The 20568-nt window shown below is 40.6% G+C and overlaps 1 protein-coding gene across 1 annotated transcript in view; it reads left to right on the top strand.

Annotated features, from left to right (window-relative positions):
• PIAS1 (protein inhibitor of activated STAT 1) overlaps positions 1 to 17038 on the top strand; it is a gene marked incomplete at its 5' end in the record, with an annotated part of 60391 nt that extends 43353 nt beyond the window's left edge. Inside the window, 9 exons of the mRNA XM_084267954.1 lie at positions 150 to 284; positions 3573 to 3678; positions 5143 to 5216; positions 10398 to 10558; positions 12407 to 12537; positions 12866 to 13043; positions 14233 to 14375; positions 14695 to 14732; positions 16139 to 17038. Of these exons, the coding sequence (XP_084124080.1) occupies positions 150 to 284; positions 3573 to 3678; positions 5143 to 5216; positions 10398 to 10558; positions 12407 to 12537; positions 12866 to 13043; positions 14233 to 14375; positions 14695 to 14732; positions 16139 to 16435 (1263 nt within the window). The 3' untranslated portion in view covers positions 16436 to 17038. The remainder of the gene's footprint in view (positions 1 to 149; positions 285 to 3572; positions 3679 to 5142; positions 5217 to 10397; positions 10559 to 12406; positions 12538 to 12865; positions 13044 to 14232; positions 14376 to 14694; positions 14733 to 16138) is intronic.
• Between the last annotated feature and the right edge of the window lie 3530 nt (positions 17039 to 20568).

The raw sequence follows: 20568 nt of genomic DNA, 5'->3' as shown, positions 1-20568 counted from the left end.
TAATTGTCTGATATATATAGATCAAATTGAAGAAGGAGCCTGGTTCAGGTGAGACACCAGAGGGTTGCAGTGGGAGTGGAAGAAGACAAAAGCAGTGTTTATTCTTCTTTTATTTTTTTGCTGAGAGAAAAAAATACTTTGATTTCTAGGGCTATCTTCCACCTACCAAAAATGGTGTTGAACCAAAGCGACCCAGCCGACCAATCAACATTACCTCACTCGTCAGATTATCCACGACGGTACCAAACACAATCGTTGTTTCGTGGACTGCAGAAATTGGAAGAGTAAGTAACTTCAGTGCATAATGCTGTCTAAAGCTTATTAGTTTCTGCTTTGGCATCTGTTTGAAAGATTTGAAAGATAAGCAAGTTTAATTGTGCAGAAAATACTTCATGGTTTAGCAGTAGACTGTCCCTTCTTTTGATTGTATTGCTTTATGCTAGGCAGATGTGACGTGCTCCCTTAGATCAGTAGCCCTCAAATTTTTTGGTTTGATCTCTCCCTCTTCACCCCCCCCCCCCATCTCCGTGACTCATTGAGGACCCAGATAAGAAGATCAAGACATCCTATAAAACTTTTTGTTTGTTTGCCTTAACTTCAGACTTCAAGCTCTTCCTGATTTTAGGGGCTTGACAAACCTTATCTTTTTGGCTTCGACTTGTGACATGTGACATCAAGTACAGAGTGGTCTTTTATAACCATAAACACAAAGCATCACAACTCAGCAGGGCCCAGGAGATTTAATTTACCTTTTTTTACATTTCTTTCCACTGTTATCCTTACACTTAATATTTAGAAGTTGTGTTTCTACAACTTTTTTTTTGTGTCTATGGGGAGGTTGTTACAGTTGGTATTACAAAATTGCTGATGTTCCACTGGACTAATTAATTCTGGAACATGCTGCAAAGTTACTTCAATAAATCAACCCGTGAATTAGTGCACTGCTTTCACTGATGGCAAAAAACTGCTGGATAGGCACTGCAGAGTCAACATGTACTTGAAAAATGGTGGCTTTGCCATCACAACCATCCTGTTTTTAGAAGCTCTGGGAATTGTCCTGAGATGAAACTTTATCCAAGAATTTATCGGTGTGCAAAGCCCAGGATTCCTGAACCAACGTGGAAAAATGCTTACAGCCCAGTCATGCACAATAGTGGGTTATAAAACATCACAGTGGTATTTCGGGATGGATTTCTTGTGGAGCGTAAAACAGTCTCCATTCACATTATAGAATAAATGATGGCTGAGTGATTTTTTTTTTTCTTTCCTTTTTGAAACACCCCTTCTTTTATCTGATGAGAACCACAGGTATTGGAAATAAGATTTAAAAATGACCCTGCTTTTGGTTTATATTGTGAAAGCACCTGCATGAAAGTCAATGAATCCTGGTTAGTGCTCTGAACAGGGTGCTGCACTTCTGCTTAAGAATGCCAGTGAGGATTTAGGGAAAAGAGCTGCCACAAGTCTGTGTGGACTCTAAGCTGCTGTCTTGTGAGGTAGCTAGTTTCTTAGGCTTCATTGCTACTTGTTATAAACCCCATATTGGGTAACTTCTAGCTTAGAATACAAAACTGGAGAGAGTGGCAAATTCTTGGCGTATTTAATGAGAATTAGATGCCAGTCAGAACTTCCCCACATGTGAGATGTAATGCTTCCTAAAGAGATTGTTTGAGACCTTGGTGGTTAAATGGGAGGAATTATTTTATATTTGGCTGTGCGTATATAGTATGAAATTTGAATTCCCTTCCTCCCTTTCCCTTAAGAGTCAGTTGCATGTCTCAACTGATGTACTCTACCTTTTCTGAAGTCATAATTGTGATTTTTACACAATCTGTTTCAAGAGCCTTCTGTACAAGATGCCTTGGGCAAGTTCCTAGCTTTGTAGATTCAAGCTGTCGGTAAATAATTTCACAATGTTAATTACCATTTTTCTAACTTTTATACTAATTGAGGCATTAAACAAACAAGTTAAAGCAGTAGTGGTTTTTAACGATGTGAGAGGCATTTGTTGTAAGAATAAAATATTTAAAATGTGTTTCTGATGCTATTTCAATTTGTGTAATTCTATGGTAAGATATATTACCGAGATCCTGTCTTTGGATTCTGGTGGCATCCTCAATAAAGGATGGTAGATGTCACAGTTGTATGGATTTTTTTGTTTTGTTTTGTTAGAGGAAACATAACAGAGCAGTTCCTGGGAGAAGCCTTTAATTTTTCAATTTAAATTGTATGAGTTCAGCAACAGGTTTAGATCAAAGCGATTTATATCAAAAAGTGATTGATTACAGAATCACAAGGTTGGAAAAGACCTTTAAGATCATCAGGTCCAACCATTCCCATCCTATGCTAAACCAGATCCCTAAGTACCTCATCTACCCTTTTTTTGAACACATCCAGGGAAGGTGACTCAGCCCCTCCCTGGGCAGCCTGTTCCAGGCCCCCATGAACCCTAATGTGAGAACACAAATGTTGTCCTTCTCATTTTGGGGGTAAGGGAGAGAGGGCTGTTGCTGCAGAATGCATAGTACGCTGTCACACTTCTAGAAAGACAGTTATTACCTGCTGTTGTTAGTAGCTTACAAGAAAATTAGGTTCAGGAATGTCAGACCATGGTTTGAGGTGAGTTATTGCTGCCAGAAGGAGCCTCTTCTTGCTGCTCCTGCCCTGTCCCTCTAGGGGAGGCTTACCCTGCTCCCAGGGCACCTGGCTGAGCTAATGCTGGGTCTGCATCTGACCTGCTTGTGTGCCAAATCATCATCAGCAGGGACAGAAGTGAGCATCCCTGGCTGTGTGCTGACCCTGATAAGGGACATTTGCATGGTCTGTTCTGTTGAGACTAAGGAGGGGAAGTGGGCAAACCCCTTCCAGAGGGGAAGGACAGACAGCTGGGAGTCGTGACTTCTTGCCCACTCTGGCTTGATTCACTAGGGTACGTCTTGGCCCCACTGAAGTTTGCTCTCCTTAACTGCCGTGGTGCTGTTAAGCTTTGGCAGGGGACTAGCATTCGCATTTTGTAGACAGCCAGTGCAGGAAGGGAAGAGAAAGAAAGTTAACAGTGCTTCCAGGCTAGAGTAGGAAATACTGCAGATGATGTGTCTTCCTATGCATTGCTTTTGAAAGAAAAATCAGTGTTGCTGCCTCATTGTGAAAATTAAGTAAGCTTTTATTAATAAAAAAAAAAGTTAGGATTTTATTTGACCTGACGGCGTCCCTTAAATGTGTTGACACAGCTACACTGATGTACAGTTCCCCTTCTTAAACGGGCTGTAGACTGCATGCCCTGAGTTGGATGTAAAACTCCCAGAAGTGTCCTAAATGCTGTTTTAACAGCTTGGTTTGCAGCTAAATCCAATCTCGGTGAAGCATGAAGTCACTTTTGTTGCACCTCAAAAACTCCAGCCCTGTGAACTTTCTGAAGCAGGGTGGGTTTTCTCTAGTCTGAAAACTTTGCTATCTGAAGTTTTGTAACTGCTTTAGAAACATGTGTAACAAATTGCATAAGCATTGTGTGAAATACAAGCTATCTTTTGATTAAAACAGTTTCTCCTTTGATCTTTGGTTGTATTTTCTAGAACTATTCCATGGCAGTCTATCTTGTAAAGCAGCTGTCCTCCACGGTGTTACTGCAGAGGTTGCGAGCAAAAGGAATACGGAACCCTGATCATTCTAGAGCACTAAGTATGTCTGATGTACTACTACTTGTTTAAAAAGGAAAAATAGCTTTTGTCTAGAAGGAGATTTGAAATAGGACTTTACTAACCGAGGTTTGGACTTCCTACAATTCTCTGGGTTTTGAGAATCTGATAGTGGTGTTCTTTGTATTCAGTTCCAGTTCAAAGACTCAGAGGCCTTTGTTTTTACTAGGAGCCAGTCCAGGAACCCTGTTGACACTGTGAAGGGAAAAATGCAAGAGAATCTCTTTCAGTTCAGCCATACTGGCTTTGTTTCTTCAGAACAGAACAACTGTATTTATATAGTTAACTGGTAATTCAGTATCTCAAGCAAGCTGAACTAAATGCCTGACACTGAACCTTGATGTGGACGTGCTAGAGGAAAGTCTCCATCAAGGCAGTTTTTGTTCTTTTGGCACGGTACTGTGGACCAAGCTCCTGGAGAGAGAGTCTCTAGCAAGATACTCCTCCCAACCCCATTCCAAATTTAACTGTGAGGTTTGCTGCTTTGCTGTTTTCTCTGACAAGTACATGTTGGTATAAGTTTGTGTAATAAAAACACAAGCAAAAACTGCGGTCATGTTTCTTTTTTCAGGGAGAGGGTGAAAATGCCAACTCCTGACAGCTGTTGGTCATGCTCTAATACTCAGATAAAGTGTGTTGTACACAGCACAGGACCCTCTCCAAAAGGGAGCGCATTGCTCCACTAGTAAATGCTACGAAGGCAGTGATACGTAGAGCTGGGCATTAGCTTGTGCTAATGCAGTGTGATGATTTAAACACACAAAAATCTAGAGAGTTTTCAGGTGGCTACTGCTCTTTGTATACAAAGTGAGATTGAGGGTGTAGGTACGGTTCATGGAGCAGGAAGAACGGGGAACTGGCTTGTTCATTTAACCAGTGACTGCTTATAAAACAGTCCTTAGAAGTGAAAGTAGAGAATGGGTAGAGATGAAAGACTTCTACAGCACTAATATTTCACTGCAGTTATTTAAACCCCAAATTTCATCAAGGTACTTCTCATTTCCAAATTCGCAATTTGTCTTTCACTTTTAAGTCACCATCTTGCCTGATGAATATTTCAGAGCTTTACAGGGGTATTTGTACATCTGAGAGTTACTAACACATTTTTTAACCTGGCTCATCTTATCAGAAGGTTTAAAAAGTTGCATGTATATGGAAAGAGACCTCCCTGTATAAATATATTTTCTAGGGATCCTGGTTTAAGATGAACATTTCCTGCTGTTTGCCTTCTTAAATCTTGTTGTTTATGATCTTTCTAGAGTGTAAAGACTGCTTGTGTTACATGGTTATTGTGTGAGTCTGAAACAATAGTCACTGCTGCTTGCTACCAGTAGATATGGCGAACTGAAAGTTTAGCACACAGTTTCAGACTTGTTTTATTTCTCTGTCACCCGATTTGTGTTTTAAATGAAATGTAAAACAAACTTTCTCTCCTTTCAAATAACAGTTAAAGAGAAACTGACTGCCGATCCAGACAGTGAAATAGCAACAACAAGCTTAAGAGTTTCTCTTCTTTGTCCGGTAAGCTTTTTTATGTTTCAATTCCCTCAAAACTGATTCTGATCAAAATGTGGCAGGAATAGGACGTGTATTTGGTAGAGTTCAGCCTGTCTTTACATGTGTGTTGACTTTGGGGGGGGGGTGGGATCCAGCACTGAAGTTGTCCCTCACTGAGCTGTGGTGTGTGGTATACCCCTGGCAAAATGAGTGTTCCGTTCACTGGAAAAGGCTCTTCAAAATTATGTGTAAGTGTACGTTGAACTCTGTCACAAGGTCCTCTGAGTGTGCAGGCTGGGTCCTCGATTGTGATAAAAACACCCCGTTGGTAAGGTAGGTGTATCTGAAAATAGCCGTTCAGCCAGTGTGTGAAGCCAAGAATTGAGCATCTTTTAAGCAAAGTTGGTTGTAAGCACTTGGAGTGTTTTGTAGTCTTAGATTGACAATGAAGCAGAGTTCTATAGGTTGCTCAAACAAAATTTGTTCTAAATTTGAAGTGGGAGAACACAACTCCAGCGAGTGCTTGTGGAAGTGGCAGAGACATATTGTATCATGACCTGTTGGTTTTTAACCAGTTAGGTGCAGGGGTAAGCCGTGGTTTATAGCTGGGTCTGTGTCAACAGCAGCTGAACTGCACGATACTAATATTATGCACACTTTTGGGGGGACTCAGTACTCCATGCACCTTCAGAATACTTGTTCTCTGGACGAATAGACACAGTATCTTTACTGCAGTGTAACCTCTTTCCAGGATTAAAGACACATCTGTTTCCTGGTTTGGCTCAATCTGCTCGAGTTTGTCATAAAGTTTTCGCTTTTGAAATCTGAAGAAAACTGACTGACTTATTCTTGACAAATCAGAGTTTATTTCTCAAGTTATTTAATATCTTCTTAAACCCTACCAAAGTAAAGATGAACTTTGAGATATACGAGCTTTGCTTTGTAAAATGCACAATTATCTTGTGGTTCCTTTTTATGTATATATTAGATTATTGTAAATCTTTTAAATGTGGTATTTTCATGATCATCAGTCTTAAGACTTTCTCTATATGATGCTAACTAAATAACAATGCATTTATAAAGAAGATAAAACTCATCTGTAGGATACAGGGATCTCATTTACAACATAACTTCCTGACCTGTAAACTTAGAACCTCATCACTTCTTACAAGCCTATAAACTTACATGTAACATCGAAACTGCTGCAGATTTGGAATGCTGAAGTATTTTGGGTCCACACCTGGCAGCCTGTTTTGCTGAGTTGTTATAGTTGGTTGGTTGTGCTCTAAGTACTGTGTTACTCTAGAAAGTGCAGGGATAGTCCTGTTAGGTTTTTTGGTCATTCTTTATGCACAGTGTTCTTATTCACACTTAAAATTAGTTTCCAATGCAGACAAAAATAGTAATCCATTAGTGGGAGTTCAATGGCTATAAGGGTTTCGAAGCACCTGTGTATTAATTCATTAAATTAATCTTCATGCATCTTTGGGATTTACACATTTCTACTTCATTCATACTTGATTTGTCAAAACTGCCTCTTCGGGCAGTGATGTTGCTTTATGGATCATTCTATGGAAGATTTCTGACACATTCTGTTTGTCCTGATTGTCCCCATTACAGATAAAAGTTCTTCTGCAGTGCTTTTAGTCATCAAGAGAAAATGCATCTACAACTCAGATGAGCTAGAGCAGGAAAGAAAACTTTAGGACTTCAAGTTTTCTCATACCTAAAAAGGTCAAATTCTGTTTTGCTTTCTCAGAGTTCTGTGGGAGTAAAATGAAGCAGCAGCCAGACATTAGGATGTCACTCTTCAGAAGTCCTGCCTTTGTCCATATTTCCTTTTTAAAACTTACTACTTTTCTGATAGGCATGCAAACCAAATAATGTCTGCAAAATGTAGACACTTGACTTTTTCCAGTATGCTCCTCATTGAGTGCTGTCTGATTTCACTGTAGCTCTTAGAATTAATCCATCATTGCTAAAGCTCCTTGGGACAGAGACTGCACCTTTCAACCTGCCCTGTGAATAGAAGGGTTGTTACCACGATTCAGGCTGTCCTTGGGTCTGAATGGAGTTTTAGCCTCTATATTTACTTGCTGATCTGTAAGCATTTGGCTCAGGGAGAATTTATTTGTAAGTATTTTGTGCTTAGTAACTAATGCTCAAGCAGACAGTGGATGCTTTGAAAATATGCATTGAAATCACTGCTTTGGTCTCTTTCAACAGAACCAAAAATTAAGAGAGTGATGCATCTGCAGCTCTGTTACAACGTGAGGTTGCTCTTCTCCCATCTCATGTGTTGTGGGTGGGCTTCTCTTGTGTGCATGCTTCAATAAAACAAATGGAATTGCATTTAGACTTTATAACATTTATTTTGCCCTCAAAAATAAAAAAAAGGAAAGTGCAGAGTGAGGCAGCTTCCTCTGAATTTGTTTTGGATTGCTGCTGATCTTTTTTTAGCACAGAGGCCTGCTCTCCCTCCGAGACCGCGGAGTACAGAGGAAAAAATCTGTCCTTAACTATTGGCTGAATCTATCCAAGATACAGCAAGCAAATGGGCTGGACCTGAGGCTGTGTTTCAGGAAGACACTTGAATTCATGTTCTTTTTTTTTTTTTTTTTTTCTCCTCTTGCAATAAAAATAAATAAATCCTCAGGCTCTGCAGCCACACCAAATATTTAACAGAACAAAAATTCCAAACCTAGCATTTTACTGCAGGTTTTCAGGCTCTCTTTACAGATCTTTAACTCCTGGTTTGGGTGCATTTTCCAGCATGGAAAAAATAGCAATGGTTTGCATGCTTATAAAAGAAATTAATGCAGTGTTTCTTTGGCTGCCAACAGGCAGGAATCAAAACAAAAATCAAAACACTGTTGGGAAACACAGGTTTTTTGAAAGTTGGGATGAATCCCTTCTTTCATGACCTTTTCTTTTGTCAGTTCTGACACAGCCTGGCCCGTATGCCCGAGCTGATCCAGGGGGTTCAATGCCAAAAATGGGAAAGGAGACATCAACTCATTATCGCTGAGTACTCTGTTTGGATCTGCGTGCGTATGGCTCCGGTTAAATCTGACCGCTGCTTAGAAATTAGAGCTGCAATTTTTATACCAAAAGCTTGTGAAAACATTTCTGGTTTAAATCTGCTTTTTCACTCAGGAGACAGGTATTTATTTATGTTCTTCCTGAAGGACGTGCCTTCAACCTTCTTTATTTTTATTTTGCATCACATGGAAGTGTCCAGGTTTTATCTCTGGTACCTTAGTCTTGAACCTCGCTGAGCTGGGAGACTCTTATTGTGCCCAAAAGACAAATGAGCCATTGACCTACCATCTGGGAGATAAGAATTCATAACAGACATGGATCAGGGGGCCTTGCTTTGTTGGGGGTTGATTATGTGATAGAAATAATGTGCTTGGTCATGGATTTTGGGGGAGGGGGTGCCAAACACATGGCACATACAGCACTTCCTGCTGTCTGAGCTCTCCACCACCATTACTGCAGACTCCCCAGGGAGTTCTCTGCTCCCCTCCCATCTGGTGGTGAGTTTTGTGACAGTGACTGAGAGCCAGAGGGAAGAAAAATAACCAAGATCCTGCAGTCTAGCTGATTTTCCTGGGAACGGGCGGAGGGATTTCTGCTTACGGGGGATTAAAAAAGGAAAAAAAAAAAGGCAGCATCATGGAGGAAGTGGTGGACTGTGAGTAGAGCCTTTGTTCTTGATATTGTTTTTAGTTTTCTGATATTCTGAGATTGAGTGCCATCCTGTGGCACCCATCTTGTATTGCTCAGAATCAGTATGCATGACCACGGTGCTTGCTTAAGCCACGCTAAAAACAGTTCCTGCTACTCTCCGCTGCTGGAGCTGGCTGCGGGTTTGCAAGTGAAGTCGTCGTGTATAATTTAGTCAAATGGATAGAGCTTCAAAGTCCTTGATGTAAATAGTTCTTAATAATTAATTGGTTTGTTGTTTTTAATGTGGGAATAGTCTTGTTTAGACATTCCTACTTAGTACCTTTAGTGTGGCCAGCTAAAGGCCCTCCTAACCTGCAGCATAAGCACTTGGCCAGAAAAGAACTGCTTAGGGTTTGTTTTTTTTTCAGGAGAGGAAACTTTATTTCAGATTAATATTAAGTGCCTTTCACCAGCTAATCAATTTTGCATTCAGTGTAATCATATGGCTCTGTTTCGTGGTCTGAGGTAGCATTGATTTATCTAATCCAGACTAAGGTATTCCTGTTCTGCAGTTCAGCCTAAACAGTCACTGCGCACGGCACTGCCTGTGCTATCTACTCAGTTTAACCAGTTTGTAGTAAACTTAGGGAAGCACTGGGCTGGTCTGCAGAACCTCACTGTCTCAGCCTTCCTACAGATGGGAAGAGAAGTGTGGTCCCCATCTGAAAGTATACTTTAGAACTCATTTTCTGGTGCCTCCCCGTAACGTTTGCAGGCCCTTTGTAGTGTTGAAAAGATGTGATAGGGGGTGGTCAGCTGTTGGAATTTTATATGAGAAAAAACCCAACTGTATACACAGCAGTGTTATCACAGCAAGAGGAGTATAAAATAGTTTATTAATACTTATTGTGTGTAACTTTTTTTGGTGAGTGGTCACTTTCTGACAGTTCTCTGGAGAAAGTAGTGAAAATGATCAAGTTAGAGAAACACATCAGGAAATGAGCTGTAGTCCTGCAGATGCTTTTCTATATGCTTGCTTTTGTGATTGTGAAGTTAAACAAACAGTTCTGGTACTGCTCTGGTGACTGACGTGTGGCCAAGCGGCTTGAATGCCTGCTTTAGCTGTGAGTGAATAGGGGAGGATTGGGCTGGGGTCATCAGTTTGTAAATACTAATGAAGGAGAAGAGTTAGTTTCCATGGTTCATCCCAGACACTGATATGTTACAGATGGTCAGTGGACTCTGTATTTCGTTATTGGAATATGGAAGACCAGATAGTCTTCAGTTTCCTTGATCAAATGTAGTTAAGAGTTACTAAAAAGGACATTTTTATGTGATAATCAAACCTGCACATCGGGAAGGAAGGAGCAATGTTTGTGGCACACATTTTAATTAGAACTCAGACTTGTGAGGGTGTTTTTCTGGAGTAAAACTTGACTTGCCTGTCTCTTTTCAGTCAGAAAAGCCCTGTTTGGTAGCTGAATACTGAGATGATGTAATCTTGTGTTTTGGTTTGTTTTTTTCTCTTTAAAGCTCGGTAAGATGCGGCTAACAATACCATGTCGGGCCCTGACTTGTTCACACCTGCAGTGTTTTGATGCCACTCTGTATATTCAAATGAATGAAAAGAAGCCAACTTGGGTTTGCCCTGTCTGTGACAAGAAGGCTCCCTATGAACATCTCATTATTGATGGGTAAGTAAAACTTGAATCAAAGTGATGGGGACCTTACACTTCCTGCTGAAGTGTTCTTGTGCTGCACAGAATTCCTACCGTGCTCTTAAATCTCAGTTGTCTGTACGTGGCCTGTTTTAAGTTACCATGTCATTCAATTTCCTTGCTGTTTGGTGAAGATCTATTAACCTGGTGCCTCTTTATTGAGTATTCTGGAAGAATTACGGTCACCATACCCTTAAAGTTATTAATAAAGGTATTGCTTCCGATTGTGGATAAATTTTTGAGCTATCCTGGCAAAATCAGTTGTTTTTTTAATACTCCGTTGTGCTGGATCCCTAGGTGAAACCAGCACAATACTGTCTTTCCTGTTCATGGAGTAACTGCACAACTCTGCTGTAATTGATAGCAGAAGGTTGTGTTGGATCAAATAAATGCTGCCATTTCCCCCAGACTCATGTACAATTTCACACATGGGGAGTTGCTATATATAGGAAGTGACATGGAGATGGATTCCCTGACACTGCCTACCTGCAGAACATTAAAAAACCAAAATAAAATAGCATTATTGGTCTCCATGAAGAAATGCCAGGTATGTATTCGTGGGCTTGCATTTTAATTACGTAGATGGGAACCATATTGGTGGCCCTGTCTATGGCAGGGGGTTGGAGCTCTGTGATCCTTGGGGTCCCTTCCAGCCCAGACCATTCTATGATTCTTTTCCAAAGTGTGATAAAGGAAGAGAACAAATAGAGTCTTCTGAGACTGCTCTCAGAATGTATTGCTCAAAAAACCCAACCCAACCCCTACCACCCACAAAAATCCCCAAACAAACAAAAAACCCTGCCAAAATAAAACCCAAAAAGGCAAAACCCCTCTGAAACAGAACCCCAGAAAACCACCTCACAGATGACTGTGTCCATTTTAGCGAGTATGTGCTTCATTCTGGTGACCTGCCAGTTGAACCTAAGATTGCTTGGGATCCTCTTTAAGGTCCTGTGAAAGGTCGTGGACTCCTGGATTTACAGGTCCCCTGCTTTGGATGAGAGTGCTACAGGGTTCTGTGTTCTAGGTTTCAGCTGGTATTAGTAGACACCAAGACTGGTAATAATTAAAACACAGTGTTGTCCTTGTTTCTTCTTATATTGTCAGGTGTGGATGTTGGAGATTCGGAGGTAGAATTCTGGCACCCCAAAGAGAAGGTTATTTCTAGAAAATGTTTCAGTCTGGGAAAGAATGAACTTTCTCACTAATTAAAGCAAAGCTCTTTCCTATGCAGAACCACATGAATAGTCTTGGTCAAAAGCTGGAATTCCCACTGGGACTGATGTTGTGCCAGGATCCTGAAAGCTTTAGGAGACGCAGCTAGAAGAGGCTGCAAGTTTAGATTCCCATGCTCAGTTTTGTTAGGAAGCTGTTGCTGGAAAAGGGAAAAATATATTTTTTTTAAAAAAAGTTTCGGGCAATACTAGTCCTTAAATCCTCAGCTGTGTGAAGTCCTCTAAGATAGGTGCTTCCTCAGTTAAATTTTGTCAAAGATAAACATGGATAAGCAGGAGGTTATTTTTTTTAATGTTAGTTTGCATTCTTCCTTCATTTTGGGAAATGGAGGGCTCTGTGTTGTGAGCTCTCAGGATTCCACTGTCATAGTTCTTTAAGTGAATGTGTTGAGTTTTACTTTAGATAATATTAAATTTCTTCAGCGACTCCTTTTCATCGGGGGAGCAGATGAGACAAGAGTAGAACAGTAAAAGCTTTCAACTCTTTTTAAACACTACTTCAAACCTCTGCTGACTAATAAAGACACTGAATCAAAAAAATGAGTTAAGCTCTTTTTGAGGACTGATGCTAGATATTTGTGATTGACAGGTTGTTCATGGAAATCCTGAAGTATTGTACGGACTGTGATGAAATTCAGTTTAAGGAGGATGGATCATGGGCTCCTATGCGATCGAAGAAGGAAGTGCAGGAAGTAACTGCATCGTACAACGGAGTTGACGGTGAGTCGCCTTTTGGGATGCATGGACTGAAAGTCAAACTGTGGAACTGTTCAGTATTGCTGTCCCTTTACCTACTCAAGATGCTCATTTCTGCATGTATGTTTGTAGCTTTCAGTGATCGTTTGTGAGAAGTATCACTTCAGCAGTACCTGCTTGGGACTGTAGTTGGTACCAGTGTTGGTGGTACTGTAGTTATCAACATTATGCAATTATTGTTGTCTTTTATTCTAAGTTGTAAGCTTTATTTATGAAGGCATAAAATAAGCTGTGATGTTATGATGGTTGTATTTGTAAGCTACAGCTTATAATGTTGCCTTACTTTGTATAGGATGCATAAGCTCTTCCTTGGAACATCAGGTGTCTTCTCACCAACAGTCAAATAAAAATAAGAAAGTAGAAGTGATTGATTTAACCATTGATAGCTCATCAGATGAAGAGGAGGAAGAACCATCTGCAAAGAGAAGCTGTCCTTCCATATCTCCAGCATCACCGTTAAATAATAAGGGGTGAGAATAAAATACACAGGTCAATGCAGAGAGAATACACTCACATTTAGAGAGCAGGAACAAATTTCCAAATATTTGTGTGTAGAAAGCTCTGTATTTGGATTATATCCTAATGTGGTAGCTGACGGCAGATAGATTTGTTCTGGGGTCACAAAGCCTGAAAAGATTGGAGTAGCAACTTCAAAAGTAACATGAAACAGCTTTTAAATTGTGTTTATACTAATTTTAAATTGTGTTTTACTCATTTTCACGAATATGAGTATAAAATGGTGCAAAAGGTTGTGGCTTAGAAGCATTTTTCTCCTCTTTTTTTGGAGGTGTTTTTCATCCATAGGGAAATACGGAAGCAGCACCATAGCCAGAGTGCGAGCAGTGAGAAACATGGGTGTGGTATGGGAGTGTGTGGGCTCTGACAGCGATTGCTGCCAGCAGCAGAGTAATAAAGAATGCCAGAACAACCTGATTACACCTAAGTAACCAAGCTGTTACTAGCACCCTGGTCACATAAACATGTGGGGATGAAAACTGAGGCTAAACCGAAGGGATCCTGTTAGAACTGATCACTGCTCCAGTAATGTAAATGACACAGTGATCATTTAAATCTCCAAAACCTTTCTGGCTGGCTTGCATCACGAATTACGTTGTAGAGGGTATCTGTTGTGCTGTCACACAGATTAGTACCTTTTGAGGGGTTCAGTATTCCTTTAAGATTGTCCTGCCCTGGCTTAGGGGTATTTATAGCAGAGATCCCAAGACCATTTATATTGACAGTCATCAGTTTCTGCTGTTTGGGACTGAGCTGTCCTTTCCCTTTACTTTTGCTCGACTTCAGCTGTTTGGGCAGCAGTCTGGCTCGGACTGAATTGACTTCTCTCGTAAAATACCATTGTGAGAAGAAAACGTGGGGAACACGTGATGCTGATGTCCTTTCCCCACCTCCCCCCTACCCCTTTGCAGTCCCTGCAAGACTCATTGGCACTTTCTAATAAAACTTTGAAATTTCCAAAGGCAGCTTGTGTTGTGTGTCTGTCACAAAGCTCATAACATGCATTGAGAGGTTAACTTTGTGTTAAATTTGAAAATAAGCATACCCTGCATGGGACAGCCAGAGAAATCTTCAAATGCTGTTCTCCCAGCATAAAAACCAAGACTATGTTTCACGCTCGTAACAAGCCTTTGTTTCTTCCAGCATTTTAAATTTGCCCCATCAAGCATCTCCAGTGTCAAGAACACCAAGCCTTCCTGCTGTTGACACCAGCTACATCAACACATCACTTATCCAAGACTACAGGCATCCATTCCATATGACACCTATGCCTTATGACTTGCAAGGTGAGCTTCTGACTGTTTGTAACTCTTAAGTACAGCTCTCCAAGCAGTAATAATTGTCGTAAAAGGATTTAAGCATACAGTCTCTTGACAGTCCAGTAGTGCAAAATACTATTTTGCACTCACAGAGGATGAGATGGTGTATAAAAAAATACGTGAATATCTTAAGATTGTAAGGGGTTGATGTTCTGTAGGCTCTGGTAGTGAAAAGCATCTGAAGTGTTCTCAGTATTATGCTGGCTTTGTTTCATAATAAACGTGAGGAGGTGTCTGTTTGCTTTGAGTAGCTTATTTATTGTTTTTTTCCTTTGGTTCTTTACAGGTTTAGATTTCTTCCCTTTCCTGTCAGGAGACAATCAGGTAAGTCAATGAAAATCAAGTCAAGGAAGGAGCAGATGTGTGATGTAGGTGTAAATGCAGGCAGGCTGCAGCTTTATTTATACACACAGAAACCGTGACCAAACATAATCAGTGTCTAAATACGGGTGTAGGATAAGGCTTTTAACAAAAGAGAGACATTTCAGTTTCCAAGGGTTAACCTCAATCAGCCACCATCATACTTGACCCTTGGCCATGGCTGAAGGTCCACCAGCCACCTCCTTTGTTTTTCAGATCATGATGGGCCCCACCACTGGGACTCTTGACAGTCCTTTACACAGTTTGGAGAGTCGGGGTCGGCTCTTGTTTTTTCTGAGGCTGTGTGCCTGTTCGTGCCTTGTTTGCCACCTTTCTGTGAGTGCCTGTGAAACAGGCTGTGTTGGTGCTGGCTCTTCCAGTTTTGGGAACTAAGCAGGTCACTTTCAAAAGGAGCCTGAGCTGGCAAGTCTTTCCACTCAGTCAATCAATTTTCCTCATGTGCTTCCAAGAAAAGAAGGTGTCTGGGGTGACTCCCATGCCCTTTGTCCCTTAGTATCTTTCCTGCAATCTCAAGCAGCAGAGGTGCACTGCATGTAGAGGGATACTTTCATATCATAATTACAACCAGAGCCTGCACTGTAGAATTTAGATTCAGAAATCTGCCTTTGATACTCAATAAAACATAGATAGGAGAATTATTCTGAAACAAGTAGCAGCAAAGTCTGATCTGCACTGATACAGAATAATTATACGTGTGCATAAACGTAGGGGAATGAGGCTGAATAACCTGCCTGTACATTTGATCGTAGTGGTAAAAAACATTGAGAGCAAAATCACCCTCTGGAGAGGTTATATTTAAAATCTGTTTTTTTCATAGCTAAAGTTCTTGACTTTCAGGGGCTGCCCAGCAGATAGAACTTGGGACAGCCCTTGCTGCCATCGAAAGGGATTAAGAGTGGGTTTTGACTTGCATTCTTCACAGAAGAGTACTTCCACCACCCACCAGCAAATAGCTGTGGTTGGTCTGTGACTTTTGAGTGGAGGAGAGGGATGACAAACTGTTTCTTTGAATTTGGGGGAATTTTTCCAGCAGGGAGCATTTTGAAGAGGTAAAAACCTCTTCATGCTCTTCCAGTATCTTCTTGGGTGTCTTAGGATACTGGTGCCTTTCTATTGTTTGTTCTCACTAGTATTTCCAGTTTCTTTTTGGCTTCAGAAATCAGGGGCTCCAAAGGTAAAAGCTCACTGCATCGGTCCACATACCTTACAGACAGGTCGAGTAGACGACCTGATGTGAAAACCAGAAGCTGTCAGAGCTTTAGCTTTACAAATACCTGCTTTTGTGCTGGTCTGAATCAAAACTCTGGTGTCTGAAATGTAACTTGAAAATGTTGTTTTTCCCCCCCCAGCATTACAACACATCCCTTCTTGCCGCTGCAGCCGCGGCAGTTTCCGCATCAGATGATCAAGAACTCTTACACTCTCGTTTTTTCCCATACACTTCATCTCAGATGTTTCTCGATCAGCTAAATGCAGGAGGAAGCAGTTCTCTGCCAGCCACAAATGGTAGCAATAGTGGCAGTAACAGCAGTCTTGTTTCCTCCAACAGCCTGCGAGAGAATCATGGTCATCCAGTTGCAAGTAGGAGCAGCACGGACACGGCGTCTATCTTTGGTATCATACCAGACATTATTTCCTTGGACTGATTTTTGGAGTAAACGAACTCGTCAGAGGAAATCTTTGTGCTTGGTTTTACTTTATGTTAGAAACATAGACAAGGGTTTGGTTGTTTGTTTTGGTTTGTTTTGTTTTTTTTTTTTCCTTTTTTAGGGAAAAAAAAATTTATGTGTACAGAGAACAAAAGTATATTTTCAGTTTTACTTTTGTATATAAACCTAAGATGGCCTCACTGGTAAAAATAAGAAAAAAAAAACCCAAAAAAACCACAAAATGAAAAAAAAAAAATTAACAAAAACAAGGAGCTTCAGTTCATTTTTGGATGCTGAAGATTTTACACCTGTGCATTTGTCATGTGAGTTACTTTCCCCCCCCCCCCCCATAGTGTGGACACAAATGGCATTATTTTCTTCACAATAACATAAACAGGAAAGGAGCTGAACTTTTAAAGTTCAAACTTGAGAGGTTTTTTTTTTTTCTGGGTTTGTTTTTACTCCTCTTGGAGACATTTTACCTTTGGAATCTAATTCCTCCATCCATATTTAGTGCAGTTTTTATTATGCTTAAAGCAGAATAAACCCTACCCAAACTGTCCCACAGCATCCCCTGTCTGCAGGACATAGCCTTTCAGGAGTGGGTTTGGGTTTTTTTGTTTGGTTTGGGGTTTTTTTGGGGTCATTTCTGCTTCTGTGTGAGCCTCTGTTCAGATGATTTTTTTGTTTGTTTGTTAATTCCATGCTTTAATCAAGCATGTTGCAAGCTCATTAGTGCACCAATTATTCTTCAGGGCCAGACTCAATAAAATTTCAGGCTGAGGATTTACTTGGCTGTGCTTATGTGGGACAAGACAGAGAATTTTTATAGAATCTAGCCCCAAATGAAAGTGGTGACACATTGGACTGTAGGGTTTTGTTTCTAAGAACTTACTATGAAATCCTTTTGAAATAACTTAAGGTCCTAATCAGCAAAATATTAAGCATGTGTCAGTTTTAAATGTGTGGAACTGCTTGTGCTTTAAAGTTAGCCATGCGTGTGCAAATGGCCTGATGAACTGAGGCCTGTCTTGTTTTACTGGAGAAAAACCTACTTTTAGCTGCGGTAGATCAAGAATTATCTGCTTAAAAGTGGTGAACTTGTCAACAAAAGGAAGAAAATACAAATACCAACACACTATTGCATGGTTTGTGCAGCTGATAATGGTCTTGGCACACTTGTCTTCTGCGTTCACGTTCATCCAAACTAATATTAAATGTTCGATGTGAGTCTCTTAAACCAAAAACCTACCCAATAAAAAAGCCCCACCCTGTAGCCCATGGACTCAAGTGTATTGCTACCTATGGAAGTCTGAGGGTAGTGGGTTTCAAAAGGCAGTTTTCTCTTTTGGGCTTCGTAATTATTTTGATTTCCCTGATTTTTCAGTCCACTTCTGTTGAACTTTGAGCCATCCTTACACTTCTTTTGATCTCCTAACTTTATTTTTTCTTTTTTTTAAATTGTGCATGACATAGGAAATTTTTATTTTTATTTTTAATAACTGATGGGTCATTTGGGCTGATCTGTTCTTACTGAAGAGTGAAATGTGTAAATAGCTGGAACGCAATTTTTCAGGAGATTCTTTAAAGAAGGGGGAGGGAAGGAAGTGATTCTCTTGTGTCCCAAAGTCCATATCAGAGAGAGTAAATATTTCCTCTGGTGTGAAAAATATTTTTGTAACTGGTTGAAAGTGCAGGTAACAGGTTTATCAGGAAAAGAGAGTTAAGGAATACTAAAATTAGCAGATTCTTGTCTGAATTTTTAATGTCCAGAACTGTTGATTGCAGCTAGTTGCTTTGAGCATTGACAAGGGCCACATTTTGCCTATGAAGTTGTCTCAAAAACTTGCATTGATTTAAAAAAAAATGAAAAAAAGGAAAAAAAAAGAAAAAAAGGAAAAAAAAGAAAAAATCTTTAATCCAAGTAGCATTAGGTATTGCTGTATGATCAGTTGTATGGTTATTTGAAAGGTTCACATTATGTGGCATCAAAATCGTTTTTAGTGTTTTTACAGCATCCCTCTGCCACTAAATAGTTGACTTGAATTTTGAAAACAAATGTTTGTGTTTATATGTATATGTGTGTGTATATATGTATTTATAGATCTGTGTGTGTGAGTTAAAAGTGAGTTAAATAGTTTTTCCCATGCATGTGTATTTCATACATATCTGGCTGATATATATATATTTCACCATACACCAATTTTATAATTTATTAAATGTCAGTAAAAAAAAAAATAAATAAAAGGATAGAAAATGGGAAATACTTATTTTTTAAGCTCAGTCTGATTTTGAAGTGATTAAACCTACATTAGGAATATATCTCATACATTTTAGTCATGAATACTAACCTGGTAACTTCAGAGCATATGCTTTGCTATAATACCGTTTGTAAACCTGGAGTATGACTGCCAGCGGTGTAACTGGGAGCGTGTGTGACCCCAGCTTCTGAAACACCCCAGAGGAGTTTGGGAGAGCTTGTGGCTGTTTTACCCACCATTGTGACAGCGTTTCCATTGACTGTATTGTTAAAGATGACCTGAAGAGCGGCTTATGTCACTTTTGACAATGGTATCAAAATCTTGTTGATTCACATATAGAACTTAAAGGTGGTGAGTGTGTGAGAACACACAATCCGGCATCTTTACGGCCTGCGGTAGCTGTTGGAAAGTGAGGTCAGCTGATGACGTCTTCCGTTTCCTCACGAGTCACCCCCAAGGGAAGGAAGGCCGTTGAGTTCACCGTTGTCGTCGTTTCAACCTCGTCGCTCTACACAGAAGGGACAGAGATGTTCTTAAATCCTCCTTTGTGGTATTAACCCCATATGCTTTGTGAGTATTCCTGTTTCATGCTAGGGTGTTCTTTCTAGTTGATGACTCTCTGTGCCTCTGACCACAGTTAACGTTGCTTGGTAGAAGTCTCGGTCTGAGTTCTCGACAAGTTCCCTGTGCGCAGGAAGAGAAGAGTTCACTCCACAAACTCCACCTCTGTCAGTTGGCACGTTAACCCGAGAGGCAGTGGAGCCGCCACCCCAGGGCAGCCCAGCTTGCGGTGCGGCTCCGTCCGCCGCGGAGCTTCTCTCATCCTCAGCCCTGAGCGCTCTCTTGTCCTCAGACCCAGGGAGGAGCGGGGTGCGCGCACGCGAGTGTTACCAGTACGCAGCTGTTGGATGGGCAGCGTGGCAGCGGCCTTGGAGCGCTCTCAAGGCCGTTACTGACTCTGAGAGGACAAACCACACTAAACTGTCACCTAGGCCACACGTTCATAGTGCTTCCACAGCAATACACGTGACAGCCCCTCCCTCTCCACAGCCAGGATTCAATAAGCCTCTCGAGGATGGGGTGACTGACAGACTTCCATTGGACTCTCTTGGACCTGCCTCCCAACGCAGAGCTAAGGACTGTGAGGAGAACGTTTGGAGAATTTATTTCTTTGTTGCAGTTTAACATTTCAGGGTTTGAAGCACATTTTAAATAGAAAGGATTTTGTTTTGTCAGTGTAACTGGGTTTTTTTGCCTTTTTCTTTCTTTTTTTTCTTTCTTTTTTTTTTCTTTCTTTTTTTTTACCAGAGCTTAGATTTCTAACAAGGGAAAATTGCTGGTGGTCCCCGAAAGTGCTGCTGTTAATTGTTTTAATTAACAAAGGGAAAAAAAAATGTATATAAGCAGAATATTAAAATTACCATTAATTCCATGAATTTAAATCTGTCATTCATTGCCTTAAAACTTTCTCTTAGTTTCCATACGGCATGCCAAACCAGTAAATGGCTTTTAAAAATGTATAGTAGACCAATGTCAGTTTGTATAAAAGTACCAAGTGAAAATATTTATTATATGCATTGGAAAAAAAAATGGTTTACCTATTGAATGTTACCTGTTTATGTAGAAATCTTTAGATGTAATAAAAAGCATTCAGTTACGTTGTGTTTCCTGGGGGGGGGGAAGAGAGTGGGGGGAAAGGAGGAGGAGGAGGGTGTTTTTTGTGAGCTCAAGAGTTGTGAAGGTTGCTTCTGAGCAGGAATGCTTTGCTTCTGAGATGGTTGGTGGCATGGGATGTCTCACTCTTGTCTCTCCAGGCTCCAACAACGCTGCTTTGTTTTGGGAGCGCCTGTGAAGTGGGGTTTCTTGTCC

This window comes from Gallinula chloropus (genome assembly GCF_964237585.1).
Source record: "Gallinula chloropus genome assembly, chromosome: 9".
In the NCBI taxonomy this organism is placed as follows: Eukaryota; Metazoa; Chordata; class Aves; order Gruiformes; family Rallidae; genus Gallinula; species Gallinula chloropus.
Note: the sequence above shows the minus strand (reverse complement) of the source record. Positions and strands in the feature narration are given on the sequence as shown.